Consider the following 16674-nt stretch of genomic DNA (forward strand, 5'->3'; position numbering starts at 1 on the left):
GGGCCATAATGCTATGTGGTGGAGTTACATTTCCACCAGAGACCATGGAGACTGGCAAGTTTAGGGATAGATTTAAAGTAGGGAATGTTTGGTTGGCAATACAGAGAAGAGAATTGAAGAAAGACCTTCATTGGCAAGACAATCAGGAAATTTTTCAATAGTTCATGTAAAAGATTAGAAAGATCCCAACCCATCTGCCCTTAAAATATTTTATTTTTTAATTTTGCCACCTCTGAAAATGTATAATTTTATGTTTTACTGTAGGCTTACAAAATAAATGTAGCAATAGTTTATCTTTCAAATAATCTGACTTCATCACTAGACATTACTGATAGTATTGGGGCTAAGAAACAGGTACGATTAAGACTTCCATGGAACGGCTACACAGGTTCCCTATATAGCCAGTGGTCTTTGGTGGGTTCTTAATTCTATAGAACCATTTCCTTTCTCTTCTTCTTTTCCCACAGCATTCCACCCTATCCCTTCTCACTATCATCCTTATTTCTGTAGCTTATAATCTATGCTGCCTCTTCCTCTAGGTGTTTTGTATACAGGTGCATATACTTTATCTCTACTATAGAGGGAGTCTTACAGAACAGAGACTTTCTGGCATCAGACTTTGTCCTACCCCACTCTGAATTAGAGAACAACTTGCTCTTCCTCCCTTTTGCGGTCCCCTGTCTGGTAAAGACCCCAGTATGTGTGGCTGCTTATCCTATGCCACAAGGTTCTATCCCCCACCTCCCATAATGTATAGATCATGGTCAAAAGCACCTGTGTTGACTTCTGGGTATGTACCAAAAGTAATTAAAAACAAGGACATGAATAGATATTTGTATACCCATGTCCACAGCAGCATTATTCACAACAGCCAGAAGATGGAAGCAACCCATCAAATAATGAATGAATGAATAAAATGTTGTATACACCTAAAATGGAGTATCGGTCAGCCTTTAAAAAGGAAATTCTAACACATGCTACAAAATGGATGAACCTTGAAGACATCATGCTAAGTGAAATAAGCCAGTCACAAAAGAACAAATATTGCATGATTCCACTTATATGATACACCCAATCCAGAGCAGGTCAATTCATAGAAACAGAAAGTAGAATAGCAGTTGCCAGGGGATTGGGGAAAAGGACAAATGGGGCATTACCATTCCGTGGGTATGGAGTTTCATTAAATAAGTTGAAAAAGTTGTGGAGATGGATGGTGGTGATGGCTGCACAACAATGTGAGTATACTTAATGCCACTGAATTGTACCCTTCAAAAAGCTTAAAATGGTAAATTCTATGTTATGTAAAAATCCCACATCTTTGTTTACATTTTACCACAATCATCATAATAAAAAAGCATCTGTGTTAATAAGATAGCCCAAAGAAAATACAAAGAAAAAGAAAATTCTGAGAATAAAACCAAAGAATAATATACAGAAAGCATGTAGAAGTAGGGCAGTCTGAGAAAGAGGGACCATTGGCCATCAGGAGAAGGCAGTGTCATATGAGGCTGAGGATGGAGAGAGGGAGGAAAGAAGGACATTGATGGCAGAGTGACTGCAGACAAGTACCTGTGACCCAGAGCATGGCAACTCAACTTGGCAGTGAGGTATAGAAAGAAGAGTTCCAATGGAAAAAGTGTGGCAAAGGCCAGATTAAACTGTATTAAATCAATGGGAGGCAAAGATACAGAGTAGAGATGGCATTTTGTAGGAAACCACCAGTTACTTTAGGAAGAATCTCAGAGAAAAATAATAGCAGCCCACAAGTCCTTATCCAAAACATTTGAGACCATATGAATTTAGAATTCACAATTTTTCAGATTTTGGAGGGATAAAATAATGCACATATGCATATTATATAATAACTGGAGCAAGGTCTAAGAGAGCAGACAGTAATCAGTAATCAAACATGCTATATATCTGCAGCCAAAAAAAAAAAAAAAGCAAGAAAAGGAAGAATACTTATACTTAGTGAAATAAATAACCTTATACAATTTAAATTTTGGTTATGTTGCTTTACCACGAACCATTAAAAACTTTTATTTTCAGAGATTTTTAGATTTATAAATTTTGGCTAAGAAAATATAGGCTATATCCATGGTAGTGAGGTGGCCAGAACTAACCAGACATATTCTCTGAGATAAGATGGGTTAATAGAATGCTCAGTTTCCTACAATATAGGATATTAACTCATGCATTTAGCTCCTATTTATATCTATACAAGTATGCTTAGTCATGCAATTCCAACTCCAAGCTTGGCTGATTGTTTTGTCTATGCCCTCTATGATTAGATCATAATGTACTAACAATTCTGTTAAATTCAGTGTTTAAAAGAAGCACAAGTTTCTTTACACAATTATTGATGGGAGATAACTTTGCTAACAGACAAAGCTTAAGAAAACTATCATGGTTGTAAGAAAAGGAGAGAAGTTCTTTTTTTTTAAATGAAAGACCTCTAATAAGGAACATGTAACTGTAATTTTCAAACTTGACTTATGGTTGATACTTCTAGAAGTAAGAAAAATGTGGTGACCAAAGAAAGTTAACCTGCAGGGCAAATTGTGGGTTAAAGTCAATTGTTTTTATCAAATCTTCTTATTTTAGTTATCTTTCTAGAACCTCAACCCCATACATTTTCTAAATTTTTTTATTAGCAGAAAGTACAATTCATTTACTAAATTTCCGAAAACAACTTGCGATCTGCTCAGCTGATGAACTGTAAGATGACACTGTGTGCCCTTCAGTGGAGTGCTGGGTACTCAGACGCTCCAAGGGCTGACACAAGTCCTTTGTCTTCTCGGCACATGGGCCTAAGTGGAATGGAACCTGCTTCCCTCAAATGTGAAAAGGACTGGGGAAAGTGGTGGGCCAATCTATGCCTGGGATGCACTGACAAGGCTGAGATTAGCAGGCAACGTTATTTGCAGCACAGAAGATAAAGTCTGACATTCCCTGAGTTGAATTCTCCGCTTGCCACTCCCAAGCCAAGGACTTGACCTTTGAAGTTGTTTTCATCTGGTTCATCCCTAGAAACACAAAAGACTCTTCCCATAAAATCCTAACAGGTAAGTAAATGGTAGGAGTTGGATATTATTGATACAGTCAGATGAATCAAGTGCATCCGGTATCCTTTATCTCTCAGCCAAATCAGAGAAGCTACTTTCCCAGAGAATAACAATCATTACAGTCCACTGAGTCTTGCGTTTCCAATTGTTTCTGTGGCAGCTGGCTACTGGGAAGTTGCTAGGGAATTGAAAAAAGGCAGCGTGGGGAGGGCAGATGGTTCCTTTGGGTTTATTTCCACTGAACGTTGCAGCTGTGAAACCCACTAACGTTCCAAGTGTCATATAAAATGCTTGCAAAAAGGACCTAGTTAAGGGAGGAGCCAAAGAGCAGTCATCCTGATGTGTTTCTTTTTCTACTGTTGTAGGTGAAGCCCCCATAAACGTTAAATGCAGATACCAGATACATAACAAACTACTCAGCCAGAACTCAATCCAAAAGTGTAATCAGACCACAGGAATCGCTAAACCTGATTACAGCCAGTATTCTCTTTACTAAAGGAAAACCCAGGAAGATAGCAACTGCCAAAGGAAACAATAAAGGCAGCAAAGGGTGGGACTTAATTGGTGAAAGTAATTTTAAGAGCAGACAATATTTATTTTTATCATTAGAATGAGATTGTATTGATTTTCCTATTTGTTTCTGAGCATACAAAATGTTCTGAAGACATCCTGCAAATACCACAATAATATGCCTAATGTATATTAGGATGCCAGGAGAACCAGAAAAAGGTGGAGTTGAATAATATCTCAATTAAAATGCACACACACAAACAAATACCTGTGTGTGGGTCACTTGAAAAAAAGTGAATCAAATGATGTAGAACTTTTGAAATAAGTCATGGATACCTAAAAACAATATAGAAATATGTTTATATAAAGTATAATCTTGTAATAAAATGTAGGTAATTCTTCCAATGTTTGTAACTGACAAAGACTGACAAAAACTCTAAATTTGGGGAAAAAATTATATGTGCTTGTTTTGTTGACAGCCTTTCAATGTGATACCTGAATTTTACAAAGCATATCAGAAACCACTCCATGCAGACCATTTTACTACTTCATCCTTGGAATGTCTTTACTTTGAAAAGTTTGTAAAACTGTAAGATCAAGTTAACAATTACATAATTTCACCAGATTAGAGATCCATATTCACCAGATGGAATGAAAGATGATGACTGTGGTGGGCCTGCGGGGTGGGAGCACGTACTCACATGTCTGTGCATGCACATGCATGTAAAGACGTCCACTGGGTCTTGTCTCTACATTGAAATAAAAAATATATATACAGTGAGACTTATATGCCTCTCTTCAGTGATGCAGTAATAGTTGTTTGATTTAGTTTGGTTCATAGTAAGGTCAAACTCTTTCTTATTACTGTATATTTGCTCTGATTTTTTTCCCCACCATCTCTTCATGGACGCATAAAACTGAACGTTTGCAGAATAATCCAGGTCACCTCTTGAATGCTTTGCTGCTTAAAAATTTCTTCCACCAGATACCCTAAATAGTCTCTCTCAAATTTCAAGTTCCACATATCTCTAGGGCACGGGGAAAATACTGCCAGACTCTTTGCTAAAGGCTAACAAGAGTCACCTTTATTCCAGTTCCCAACATATCTTCCTGTCTTCTTCTGAGCCCTGTAAACTGTTCCAACTTCTGCTTGGTATTCAGTTCCAAAGTTGCTTTCTTATTTTCAGGTTATCTTTATAGCAGTACTCCACTCTACTTGTACCAGTTCTCTGTATTAGTCTATTTTCACACTGCTATAAAGAAATAACAGAGACGGATAGTTTATGGAAGAAAGAGGTTTAATTGACTCACATTTCTTTATGACTGTGGAAGCCTCAGGAAACTTACAGTTATGGCAAAAGGTGAAGGGGAAACAAGGGATGCCTTACACAGTGGTAGGAGAGAAGCGTAAAGGGGCAACTTCCAAACACTGTTAAAATCATCAGCTCTTGTGAGAACTCCCTCAGTATCATGAGAACAGTATGGGGGAAACTGCCCCCATGATCCAACCACGTTCCAACAGGTCCCTCCCTTCCCTCAACACATGGAGATTACAATTTGAGATGAAATTTGGGTGGGGACACAGAGCCAAACCACATCAGGGTATATACACATACTTAGAAGGCATAAGTTCTGATGTTCGGCATCAGAAAAGGGTGACTAGAGTTAACCGCAATGTATTACAAATTTCATAGTAGCTAGAAGAGATAACCTGATTGTCCCCAACACATAGAAATGATAAATACTCAAGGTGGTGGAAACCCCAAATACCCTAACCTGATCATTACACATACCAGCAGATAAGAAAATATCATATGTACCCCATAAATATGTAAAATATTATGTATCAATACAAAATTTTAAAAAATAAGGATAGTATCTTCTCGACATAAAATTTACTTTCATTTTTACACTAACTGAATAGGATTCAACTGAATAGGAAACAACTGTCTTTGGCTACTATAAATTGCTCTTTCTCTTACATTACATTATGTATTTTACATGTATCTATTTCCCCATAGAAAATAGATTTTAAACACACGCACACACACAATACAGTGAATATTAAGATATATTAATTTGTAATTACTCGAGTAAGAACTATGCAGGAGAGAAAGAGGAAGAAGGAACCTAATCAATGATCTATCTATCTATCTATCTATCTATCTATCTATCTATCATATATATATGCTCTGATTTTTTAAAAAAAGTATATGGACGGCAAATAAGACAGCCTGACAAATAAAATAGCAGATTTTGACTTATTACTTCCCACTGTACTGCTACCAATCGAGTAATTCAAAATCTCTTAGACTAACAGGAGTTCTTAACTTTTTTACACCATGAACTCCTTCAACAATCTGGGGATGTCAATGAACCCTTTTTTCCCAGTAGTGATTTAACATTTGTAAATAAAATAAATATGATTATAAAGGATATCAATTAATTTTTTAAATCAGCAAAATCTTAAAATCACAATATGAAAATAAATATGAGCATATCTTTGCATATGTTAATATATAAAAGAAAGAAAACATTGAAAGTATAATAGACCAACTTTTAACAATCATTTTCTGCAAATGTTGAGATTCTACTACTTTTAAGAATTGCCTTTATACTTCCTGTATGTTGTTTTTTTTTTTAACTGAGGTAACATTGACATAACATACATTAACTACCCAATTCAGTGGCATTGAGTGCATTGACAATGTTGTATAACCACCATCTCTCTAGTTTCAAAACATTTTCATCTTCCTGAAGGAATACCCCATACCATTAAGTAATCACTCCCCATTCTCCACCCTCTCACAACTGCATCTCCTGACAACCACCAATCTGCTTTCTGTTTTTATGGATTTGCCCTTTTTGGATATTTCATATAAAAAGAATCATACAATATGTGCATTTTTGTGTATGTCTGATTTCTTTCACTTAGCATGTTTTCAAGGTTCATCCAAGTTAAAGCATGAATCAGTACTTCATTCATTTCGATGGTTGAGTAACACTTCATTGTATGTGTATATTATGATTTGTTAGACTAACAGAAGATTAGTCTATGGAGATTCCTCCACTGATGGACATTTAGGTTGTTTCTGTACTTTGGCCATTATAAATAATTCTACTGTAAACATTTATATACAAGTTTCTGTGTGGGTATGTTTTTATTTCCTTTAGGTATATACCTAGGAGTGGAATTGCTAGGTCACTTCGTAATTCTATTTTTAACTTTTTGAGGAAATGTCATGCAGTTTTCAAAAGTGGTGGTACCATTTTATATTCCCACCAGCAATGTACAAGGGTTCCTATTTTCCCCATTTTTGCTAATACTCTTTGTTTTCCACTTTTTAAATTATAAGTACTCTAGTGAATGTGAAATGGCATTTCATTATAATTTTGATTTGCATTTCTCTGAAGAATAATGATGTTGATAACCTTTATAGGATCTCATTCTGCCACCCAGGCTGGAGCACAGTGGCATGATTACAGCTCACTACAGCCACAACCTGCCCGGCTCCAGTGATCCTCCTACCTCGACCTCCAGAATAGCTAGGACTACTGGCACATACCACTGTGCCTGGCTAATTTTTTAAATTTTTTGTAGAGATGGATCTCACTATGATGCCCAATCTTGTCTCAAACTCCTGGACTCAAGTGATCCTCCCACCTTAGCCTCTCAAAGCACTGAAATTACAGGCATAAGCCACCTTGTCCAACCCTATGTCCTTTGCAGAATTGAGTGACTTGTCTTTTGTTGCTGTGCCATAAGAGTTCCTTATATGTTCTGGGTATTAGACCATTAACAGATGTTTAATTTGCAAATTACTTTTCCCATTCTGTAGACTGTCTTTTCACATTCCTGAAAATGACCTTTGATACACAAAAGTTTTTAAGTTTTGTAAACTTCATCTTTTTTTTCTTTCATTGCTCAGTTTTCTTTTTTATTACAGCAAACATGTTAGATAGACAGACAGACAGACAGACAGACAGATAGATAGATAGATATTTAACAAAACAGATAGATAGATAGATAGATAGATAGATAGATAGATAGATATTTAACAAAAATAAAGCCAGTATTCCACATACAGTAACTTCATACATCTTTTCTGCAAACATTGTGTGTTAAGTATCTTCACTATTACCATGAAGAAACTAGGTCTCTGATCAATTTAGGGATTTGCCAAAGACTGCACATGTTAATAGTGGAAAAATCTTGTCTTTGAACATTAGGGAATAGTATTAGTTTGACAGATTAAAGGTGAATAATTAATCACATGGCATTACTTGTGCTCATGGAAGCTAAATATTTTTTCATTCAATAAATATTTGTTGAGTTCTTCCTATGTGTCAGGTGCCATATCAGCTTCTAGAAATAGAACAGTGAACCACACAGGCAGAATTCTTGCCCTCAAGATGTTTTCAGATTAGTGAGAAAGACAGATGTTAACCCCAGAAGTGTAAGTATGAGAGGGGAAGTGCATTGTGCTATGGGAACAAGTTGTAAAACTCCCCACAGGAAAACTTACCGGTACATTTGGATACTTTAGTATATTCCATATGCCACATTCTTATATGTTGCTTTATATTTTTTAAAATTGTTTCAGAGGTACAAGTTTTCCCCGATTACACTGAAAGCTCTTTAAGGAAGGAAACCATATGCGATAATTCTAGTGTCCTTCACAGTGGTATGCATTTCACCAGAACAGGAAATAATTATTGAGCACAACTAGAATGGAGAGAAGGAGCTAAGGAGTCAGGAATAATGAATCCTTAGCACACACTAGTACTGTAATTCATGAAGGATTTATAATAAATAATAGATCATGTTTATTCAGCCCTCGCTGCCATTAAGAGACGGTGTTTTGAGGAGTTCAAACTTGATTTATGTAATATAGAATAAAAAGAGTAGAACAAGAATTCAAACCCAGGCAAGCTGACTCCCAGGGCTCATGTACATAACTCCTCTGGACATTGTCACCTACTTAAGAGATCAGATTCTGACAACTGTGTAAATATTTTGTAGCTAAACTGCAAAGTTCATATACAAAAGCACGTGCATACACATGCAAACGTGCACATGTACAATATTGCATGAACCAAAATCACAAATTGCAGTGGAACTGTGATAACTAGGGCAAAGGAGACAGAAACAAAGATTCAAAAAATGGTCAGTAAACTAAAAATATATGTTGAGTAATAACATCAGTAATTATTATAATAAAGAAGAAAGAGGTCTGGAAAAGGTGATACAGGAAAAATCCCACCCTATACTTTAATGTATCCTATTTTTCTTTTCTAAAACCAATCATCCCAAGAGGGTTCCATCTGTAATCTACCACAACAAAATAACGTGGCTTCGAGAAAATGACATACTAGAGAGACTATTACCTGCAGGATGCGGCATACCCCAAACCTACCCTTAACATACCTATAATGAAAATCGTATACTGGTTATGCTGACGAGACTGTCAACACAACACAACCTTGCCCTGATATCTACAAAGTGGTGACCTTGAGGAGAAAACCAAGCAATATTGTTTCTCAGAATGGTATAGTTGGTCACTAGTGTAAATTGTAATGTTATTTTATATGTATGGGAACACTAGATGTTGTATACCGTAAAAGAAGGTGACCAAGTAAAAACCTGTGAACTGGCAAATTACTTCTCCATGTAGTAAACTTGTATGATATTTTGGTGTGGCAAAGTAGGAATTTAACCACACAATTCTAGTCTACTGAGGCAAACATGGCTATATTTCTGAAAAACTGTGTCTTGCACATATTCTACATACCCCTCACTGTAAACTATTAAAGCAAACTCAAATCTATAGGACAAGATTAAACACTGAATATTTTTGAAAAACATGAGCTATTAGCTATTGGTTGACAAAACTCATTTCTTTATACTTTTATCTTTTTCTTTTTTCTTTTAAAAACTTTCTAATTTAGTTATTTCTAAGCCTATGCACTTTGAAAACGTGGAAGAACAAATGCTCCACTTCGCAGTATTGTGGATTGAATAATTTTCCAGCTAACTACTACTAATTCTAATAAGAAAAAGAAATTAAAACATGGAAGTTTTGACTTCCTGCTGGCAAGGCAAAAAAGAAAGAAAATTTAACACCTGTGGTGAAAATAACTCTGAAACGAATCTTCTTCCTTACTTCCTTAATTTCTTACGAACAGGTTTTGTTTCAATGCTCTGCATAAAAAATGTTTGTTTTAAAACTTGGAGTGTATTTTCCCATAGAAACCATGCCATAATCAGAGGCTGGGTGCTCATGCCATGCCTGAGCAGGAACTGGAAGAAATGAACAAAAACAGAGTCCCCTGGACCCTGATTTCTACCTACTAATTGGTCAAAGACTTCAGTCCCCTAAACCCAAGCCCCAAGCTGCTTCGGAGATGTCCTTAGGTCCGGAATCCACCACGGATATAATACTTTTAAATATTCTTCCTGGAGCCCCAGCAGTATCTGGGAAGAAGCCAGCCCAGTTCCCCAATAGGAGTCACGGGATGTGGACTGGCAGCTTCTCGTGGTCTGTGCAGAGATCTGTGGGAACTTGCTGAACAGCGGGAGCAATTTCAGCATTTTTATATTTTGGCACATATCTTCCTATGAGCACAAGAAAGACAGCGCTGAGCAGTGATACATAGCTTTTGCTTCTCCTCCCTTCCCATCAGCTGTCACTTCTGCTATCAGAGTGCCCGCCACAAACAGCCTCCCCGCTTGTAATTTGCTGCGGCTAATCTGTCATCTGAGAAATCAGATGACCAGAGCCGTTAGAACTACGTGTAAATTTAGAGTCAAGCTCTGAAAGACAGCCAGAGACCCTCTCCTTTAGGAGATCTTGTAGCAGGCTTCCTGGCAGCCATCTCCTTTCTTTGCAAAGCTGTTCTTATCTAATTCCCTGCTTGACAGTCTCAAAAGGTGACCTCCATCTGCAAGAGATGTTCCTATTGCACAATAAGTGAAGAACACACCAGAATGGAAGGAGACATACAATCTAGTGCCTGTGCCAACACCTACTCTGGGGATGTTCAAACTCACAAAACTTCTCTGTGTTCCATTTCCTCACTGGTAAAACGGGTATAACTATGCCCCTCCTGCTTACAGTGAGGTCTAATGGATTAAACATTTTCTGCTGCTTTAAGAATGAGTTATTATGAAATCAATGTCTTTAAAAAAAAAAACCATCATTCTCAGGGCCCTGTAAACTATAGATGCAGGCCAAATCCAGCCTGCTGCCTGTTGTTGTAAGTAAAATTTTATTGAAACACAGCCTCACCCTCTCCTTTATGTAGTGTCTATGGCTTCACTTATGCTACAACAGGAGAGTTCAGTAATTGCAACAAAGATCTATGGACCACAAAGCAGAAAACATCTATTATCCAGCCCTCTACAGAAAAAAAGTGTTTCTGATCCATCTTAAGATATTTTTAAAAAGTATTATTTTTAAGCAAACAAGATTTCATTGTCCCACACACACACACACACAATGCAATTACTTAATATGGCGTATTTCCCAACATAGCTTGTACACTTAACAGAAGACCTTCAATAGAAAGTTACGTTAATAACGTATAAGAAATTCATTAGACAAATTATCTGCTATGTAAATCCACTACGGTGAAAAGAGTAGTACTCAGAATTATTTTCAATTCAATTCTTAAAAGAATAATTAGCTCAGAGCTAAGATTTATTTCTGGTATGTAATTTAGGGAAAATAAAATCAGTAATACATTATTACCCCTATTGTGTCTCACAGCAATGAGGGCGACCAAGCCGCCCAGAGTTGTCAGTCCCAAATACACTGTGGGAGCTCAAATATTAATCAAAATGACATCTGCAATATTTTCCTTTCCTAATCAGGCCTATACATCGTGGGATATCCGGCAAATCAATAAGCAAAACTAGATGCCCTCATCACTCCTAACCTGGCAACATTACATTTTTAGCCAGAGGACGAGGGCCCTCAGTGTCACACAAACATTTCTTTACCTCAGTTGTTTGCCACTTCCAAGAGATAAGTGTGCCAACCTACGATCCCAAAATTTACCCTGTCATCCATCTCACTATGCCACCTATCACAGAAAGAAACACCCCTTATCAGTCCAAGATGAAATAGGCACAGTGGTACATGACTCTCGAATATGCTTGTGTATTCTGCCAAAGAGACTCATAAGTAAAGTGAGAACAGGCTGTTATAAAGTATTTGTGAAAAACGGAAGGGGCCTCACATCCTGTCCTCTATAACCAAGGAAAGGTGGCACAGGGACTTACGCTATACCCCAAACTTCCCAAGCTCCCACCAAGGCAGACTTTTGATAAGTTGAGAATTAATTACTTTTGGCTTCAAGCCCCTTTTCCTGCCTTTTCTTTCTAGTCCCCTTTCCTCAAAACTCTTATCCCACTAACACCTCCTATTTTCTCTCTGTGGGCTCTGGAATTGCTCTAGTGTTGAAAGATCTGATAAATACCTTTATGTCAATTTATTCCTCCTTCACGTAGTTAGAGAAGCAGAGTGCTGGAGAAATGAAAGTAGGAATAGGTCTGTTCACGTGGAACTAAGTGTGAACCCTATGGAGAGAATAGCAAAACTAAAAGGCCAAGGCCCGGGAAAAATTGACTGGAACACGAAATACACAGACCTTCACTTCAGGAGGTGAGACATGCCCCGTGAACTCCAAAACCCTAAGGAAGACTTGAAGCAGAAAGCTAAGAACCTGTTTACAATTGGGCAGCCAGGATCTAAGAGCCACAATTGGCCAATGTTAAGGTGAACATTCATACTCAATCTACTGAGGCAAGAGCATTTGGATTAATTAGTTCACTCATTCATTCATCATTTGTGTGCCAGGCACATCCATGAGCTAGTATATTCCACACCTTCAAATAGCTGTTTTCAGCCTGTTTTGGCTTTAGTTGGTATTTTCCCCCTAGCTTTATGAAAATTTAAATGGAAACACTTCCGGATCTCAGACCATTCAACCTTTACAAGTAGAGAATAAAACAGAAATCAAGGACAGTAAACATGATGGAAGCATCTTAGCCAGCTGAAATCCGACTTGGAAAAGAAAACATAATTCACTACATTGTAACCAAAATTAAAATCGCAGAGATTAAAGGCAAAACACAACAAAGGCAACACCAGACACAAGAATAAAGGAACAACATAAACTTACTCAAAAGAAATGAATGTGATACAGAAAGTTGGGCCACCAGCCACCTTCACAGGGTGTTGTGAGGCTCAAAGGAGGTGGTCAATGGAATGGTGCTTTAAGAAGTGAAGAGGTTCGTCACAAATGTGAAGGTCTGGGTAGAATCACTAATACTATCATCACCAATTACAAGCTCATCTTAAGATGAGTTGAGATTGTTTTTAAACTATTAATACAGATAACCAAAAGATGAACAACTTATATTCTGTAGGTTACTTTGGCACTAAACCTGTGCATATTGTTTGATATGGAAATTCTAAAATAAACTTTTTTATAGAAAACAGTATAAATAACCAACTATAGGAGATTCCTCAATTAAAGCCTAGTATGTCCATAATGACAACTGTATCGATTATTGTCCATGTGACAACACACTCCATCCTTTCCTACCCTCTGTGTCCTTCCTTCTTTGTGCACAGGGAGGCTGATGCCTAGAACTGAATGCCCTTCCCCTCTCACTTCCAGTGGATTAAATTAATGGAGGTGACTGCAGAAGAAGAAAGAATTTCTTCCAACCCTCCCCTCTCTATGTGACTCCTGCATCTCTGGCAGGAGTTGCTTCTGTTCTATGACTTCATGGGGTGACCACTCCTCCTCAGCTTCAACTCTCACTGGATCCCAGCAACAATGTTTTCTCCTCTTTTTGTTTCAGTCCTAGAGGTGGCCAGAGCTTCCTGATGCTGCCAGTGCCTGGGTGCTGGGGACCCTCACCATCCGTTCCTTGCCTGGTCCCTAATCCCTGCCCACACCTCTATAAACAGTCCTTTCATTCAAGTCTCTTCATTTGACCCATCTGGGTTGACTTCAGTTTCCTGCCAGGACTGTGACTGAAATAAAATATAGACTAAAATACAGTAAATATCTATTTATTGACATAGAAAAATGTCTGACAGAAAGTAGATCAAAATATTAATAGCACTTATTAATTAGTAGGATAGGATTATTTGTTTTTCTTTGTATCTATTTTTCAAACGTTCTTCAAAATTTGGTTATGTATTTGAGGGAGTATATAAGAGAAATAACAAAATTAAAATACAGAATGGGAATAAATATAATCTCAAGAAGTACTAACAGTTTGGCTTTGCTTTACTTCCCACTCTGCCAAAAAAATACATAAATAAAAAGTTACATAGACTGAGGGTGTCCCGATGGGAAAAGGGGACCATGAACACTCGGGGGTGCCCAGGTATTTATTTATTCTTGCTGGATTCTATCACCCATGAAAAATAAGTTTAGTTACCAAGTGTTCACAATTAAAAATGCAATTGGGCACATTAATAAGCATATGTGATTTACAGGCTTTATTTTACAAGCAGAAGTCAAGACTTCGCTGCATTTGTTGATAGTAACAATAGTCAACCATCACTAAGGGCTAACCACCTGCAGGTACTGTTTACAAGCATTGTAGGTATTAGCTCATTTAATCCTGACAGGAAGGCAGTATTATTATCCCATTTCACAGATGAGGAGATTGACAAGCAAAGCAGCAGTGTAATATGATCCGAGGTCCTATTAACAGGCTCTGGAGGCAAGCCCAGGCTTTAGGGCCTATTTTATCTATTGTACTTAACTGTATTGCTCAAATCAAGAATTCCAAAACTCTCCTAATTTTGTGTATATCGTGCAAAGAACAAGCAAGATCCTCAAACTGGTTCACCATTTATTAGCTGTACAGTCTTGTACATTTATGTATCACATCTGCAAATTCCTCATCAATAAAATAGTGAATAATACTTCTCCAACCTACCTCAGAAGCTGTGAGAATCTAAGGGGAAAATGAGCAGGAAAGTCCATCAAAGCTATAAAACAATTTACAAATGTAAGGCAGTATGAGGTTGCACCCTCTAAACACTAGTACATTAGTCATCATCACTTACACACAACAGTCAAATGCAAAGAAAATAGCAATTATTTTGGTGAAGTATGGCTCTAAACTATAATATCATAAACTATCCCAGTCTGTTAATAACACCCAACATAAAACCACCACTGATTAATCAATAAAAATCATGCTATAGATTCAGTGAAATGTACTCTCAAACGAACTCCCCTGACTCACATTCATTAATTACCTCACCTTATTTGATATATTCCAGCATTTTCTGGAATGTATTACTCTCAATCTTTAGTTATGTAGTAGTTTTTTTTTTTTTATTTTAAAGTTCAAACTCTACATTCTCTAGGATATGATATCAAAAGTTCAATTGAGCCACTCAGTTTTCAGTTTTCCTGACTCAACTTTTTGGAGTTTTACAATTAATTATATTCCATTATTACTGATCATCAATTAGCTCAAAATGTTGCTGAGATGGTGAGCATGCTGAAGAAAGCAGAATTTAATGATAATTTGAGACCAGTAGGACACTAAATTTCTCTCTTGTTAATAATTAAAGTAGATAACTTATGTTTTTATTTATAGCTTCCAGAAATATCCGGCTCATTCCTGTGCACTGCCCTGTCAGCTAATCATCAGTTGGTCAGGATCTGACTTAGGCCGCTGTGTTTTATTTTGCACACATGCCTTTAACTGAAGCCATTAAATGCAACCCAAACAAAGGTTAAAGCAAGTGAGGTCATCACCGCGTCTTCTCTGAAACTTTCCATCTGGTCAAACGCTTGTACATCATAAATATATAAAGAATGAAAGGGGCAAAATTTCAATTTACCTGTTTCAATTTCCCAAATATAGACTGAGTCATCTGCACATCCAACAATTAAAAAATTCTCAACGGGGTGCCATTTTATCATCCTCACAGGAAAAAGGTGCTTCCGGGCACGCAGGAGGCAACTTTTTCCCTCAAGGTGAAGGAGAGCCACGGAATGGTCACTGCACACACAGCAAATTATCTGCTCACCCCTTAGCTGTGAAAAAACAACATGCTTATATAAGTAAATAGTCAAATGCTTTCTTTATGAGTAAGTCAGATTTTTTCCTCCCAGTAACATACAAAAGTTTTGTTAAAGCCCCATTTACAAAAAGGATATTTCTGCTTTCTACAGCACCTTTCCATGTAACCCTCTACAGGGGAGCTTTAAACACTGAGTAGAGTCTAAGTTCAACAACTTCTCAGGAAGGTCACAAGATGAATCCGGGACAGATCTACTTATGAGATAAATGAAGGACTTGACCATCACTCAGCAAATTCAGGCAGTGAGGCAGACATCGGAAATAATGCAGAATAAAATAAACCCCAGAACTAATTTGTTGCCACAAAAAGAAGCTATTTGTAGACACAAGCTTAGGCCCAAGGGTATCATGAGCTGATATTTTCCACTTAAAGCCTCAAAATGTGATTTGGTGCTGTTCCCAGAACTATACAGATTCTAATCCAAACAGGAAACTCAGTGTAGACACAATCTAAAAGAGGTAAGCATTAGATAGCTCCAACTGAATGTACAGCCTCAAAGACATTAGGACCAAAAATAGGCTCCCAGGACAATAATCCTTAAGATACTTTTTTAAAAGTCAGCATGTGGTTACCTTGAACAAGTTAGGACAATTACTATCCAAGGTGGATTCTCATGATCTAGCCAGAATTTTGGCTGTTTTGTTTAAAGCATCAGTTTGGAGACCTTGAGACACCCAATACTCATCATTAACCTCTCTGGAGGCGGGTATGCGGGGAGTACTGGGGTACATGTTTTCTTTCCTAACTCTTTATTAAGTGGACTCCAGAAATCGTAAGGAAAAAAAATCACAAAATGGCAGGTGTGATAGATCTGGAGCCTAGACTTGCCGAATGAATCATATGCCATTTTTCCCTAACCATTCTATCTCCTGGAGAACCTGCCCATCCCACAGCTTCTAGAGCAGGCAGTCCAACGTGCTCCAGGAAACTTACATACGTACACACACAGACCATGTGAACACAAATCT

General features: G+C 37.4%; 1 protein-coding gene across 2 annotated transcripts in view; it reads right to left on the reverse strand.

Annotated features, from left to right (window-relative positions):
* WDR72 (WD repeat domain 72) overlaps positions 1–16674 on the reverse strand; it is a 234461-nt gene that overhangs the window by 158120 nt on the left and 59667 nt on the right. For both annotated transcript variants that reach the window (XR_012091494.1, XM_008016545.3), the window contains exon 13: positions 15464–15659. Coding sequence is in view for 1 of the 2 variants with exons in the window: in XM_008016545.3 (XP_008014736.3) it covers positions 15464–15659 (196 nt within the window). In the remaining variant the exon portion in view is untranslated. The remainder of the gene's footprint in view (positions 1–15463; positions 15660–16674) is intronic.

Source organism: Chlorocebus sabaeus, chromosome 26 (genome assembly GCF_047675955.1).
Source record: "Chlorocebus sabaeus isolate Y175 chromosome 26, mChlSab1.0.hap1, whole genome shotgun sequence".
Taxonomy (NCBI): Eukaryota; Metazoa; Chordata; class Mammalia; order Primates; family Cercopithecidae; genus Chlorocebus; species Chlorocebus sabaeus.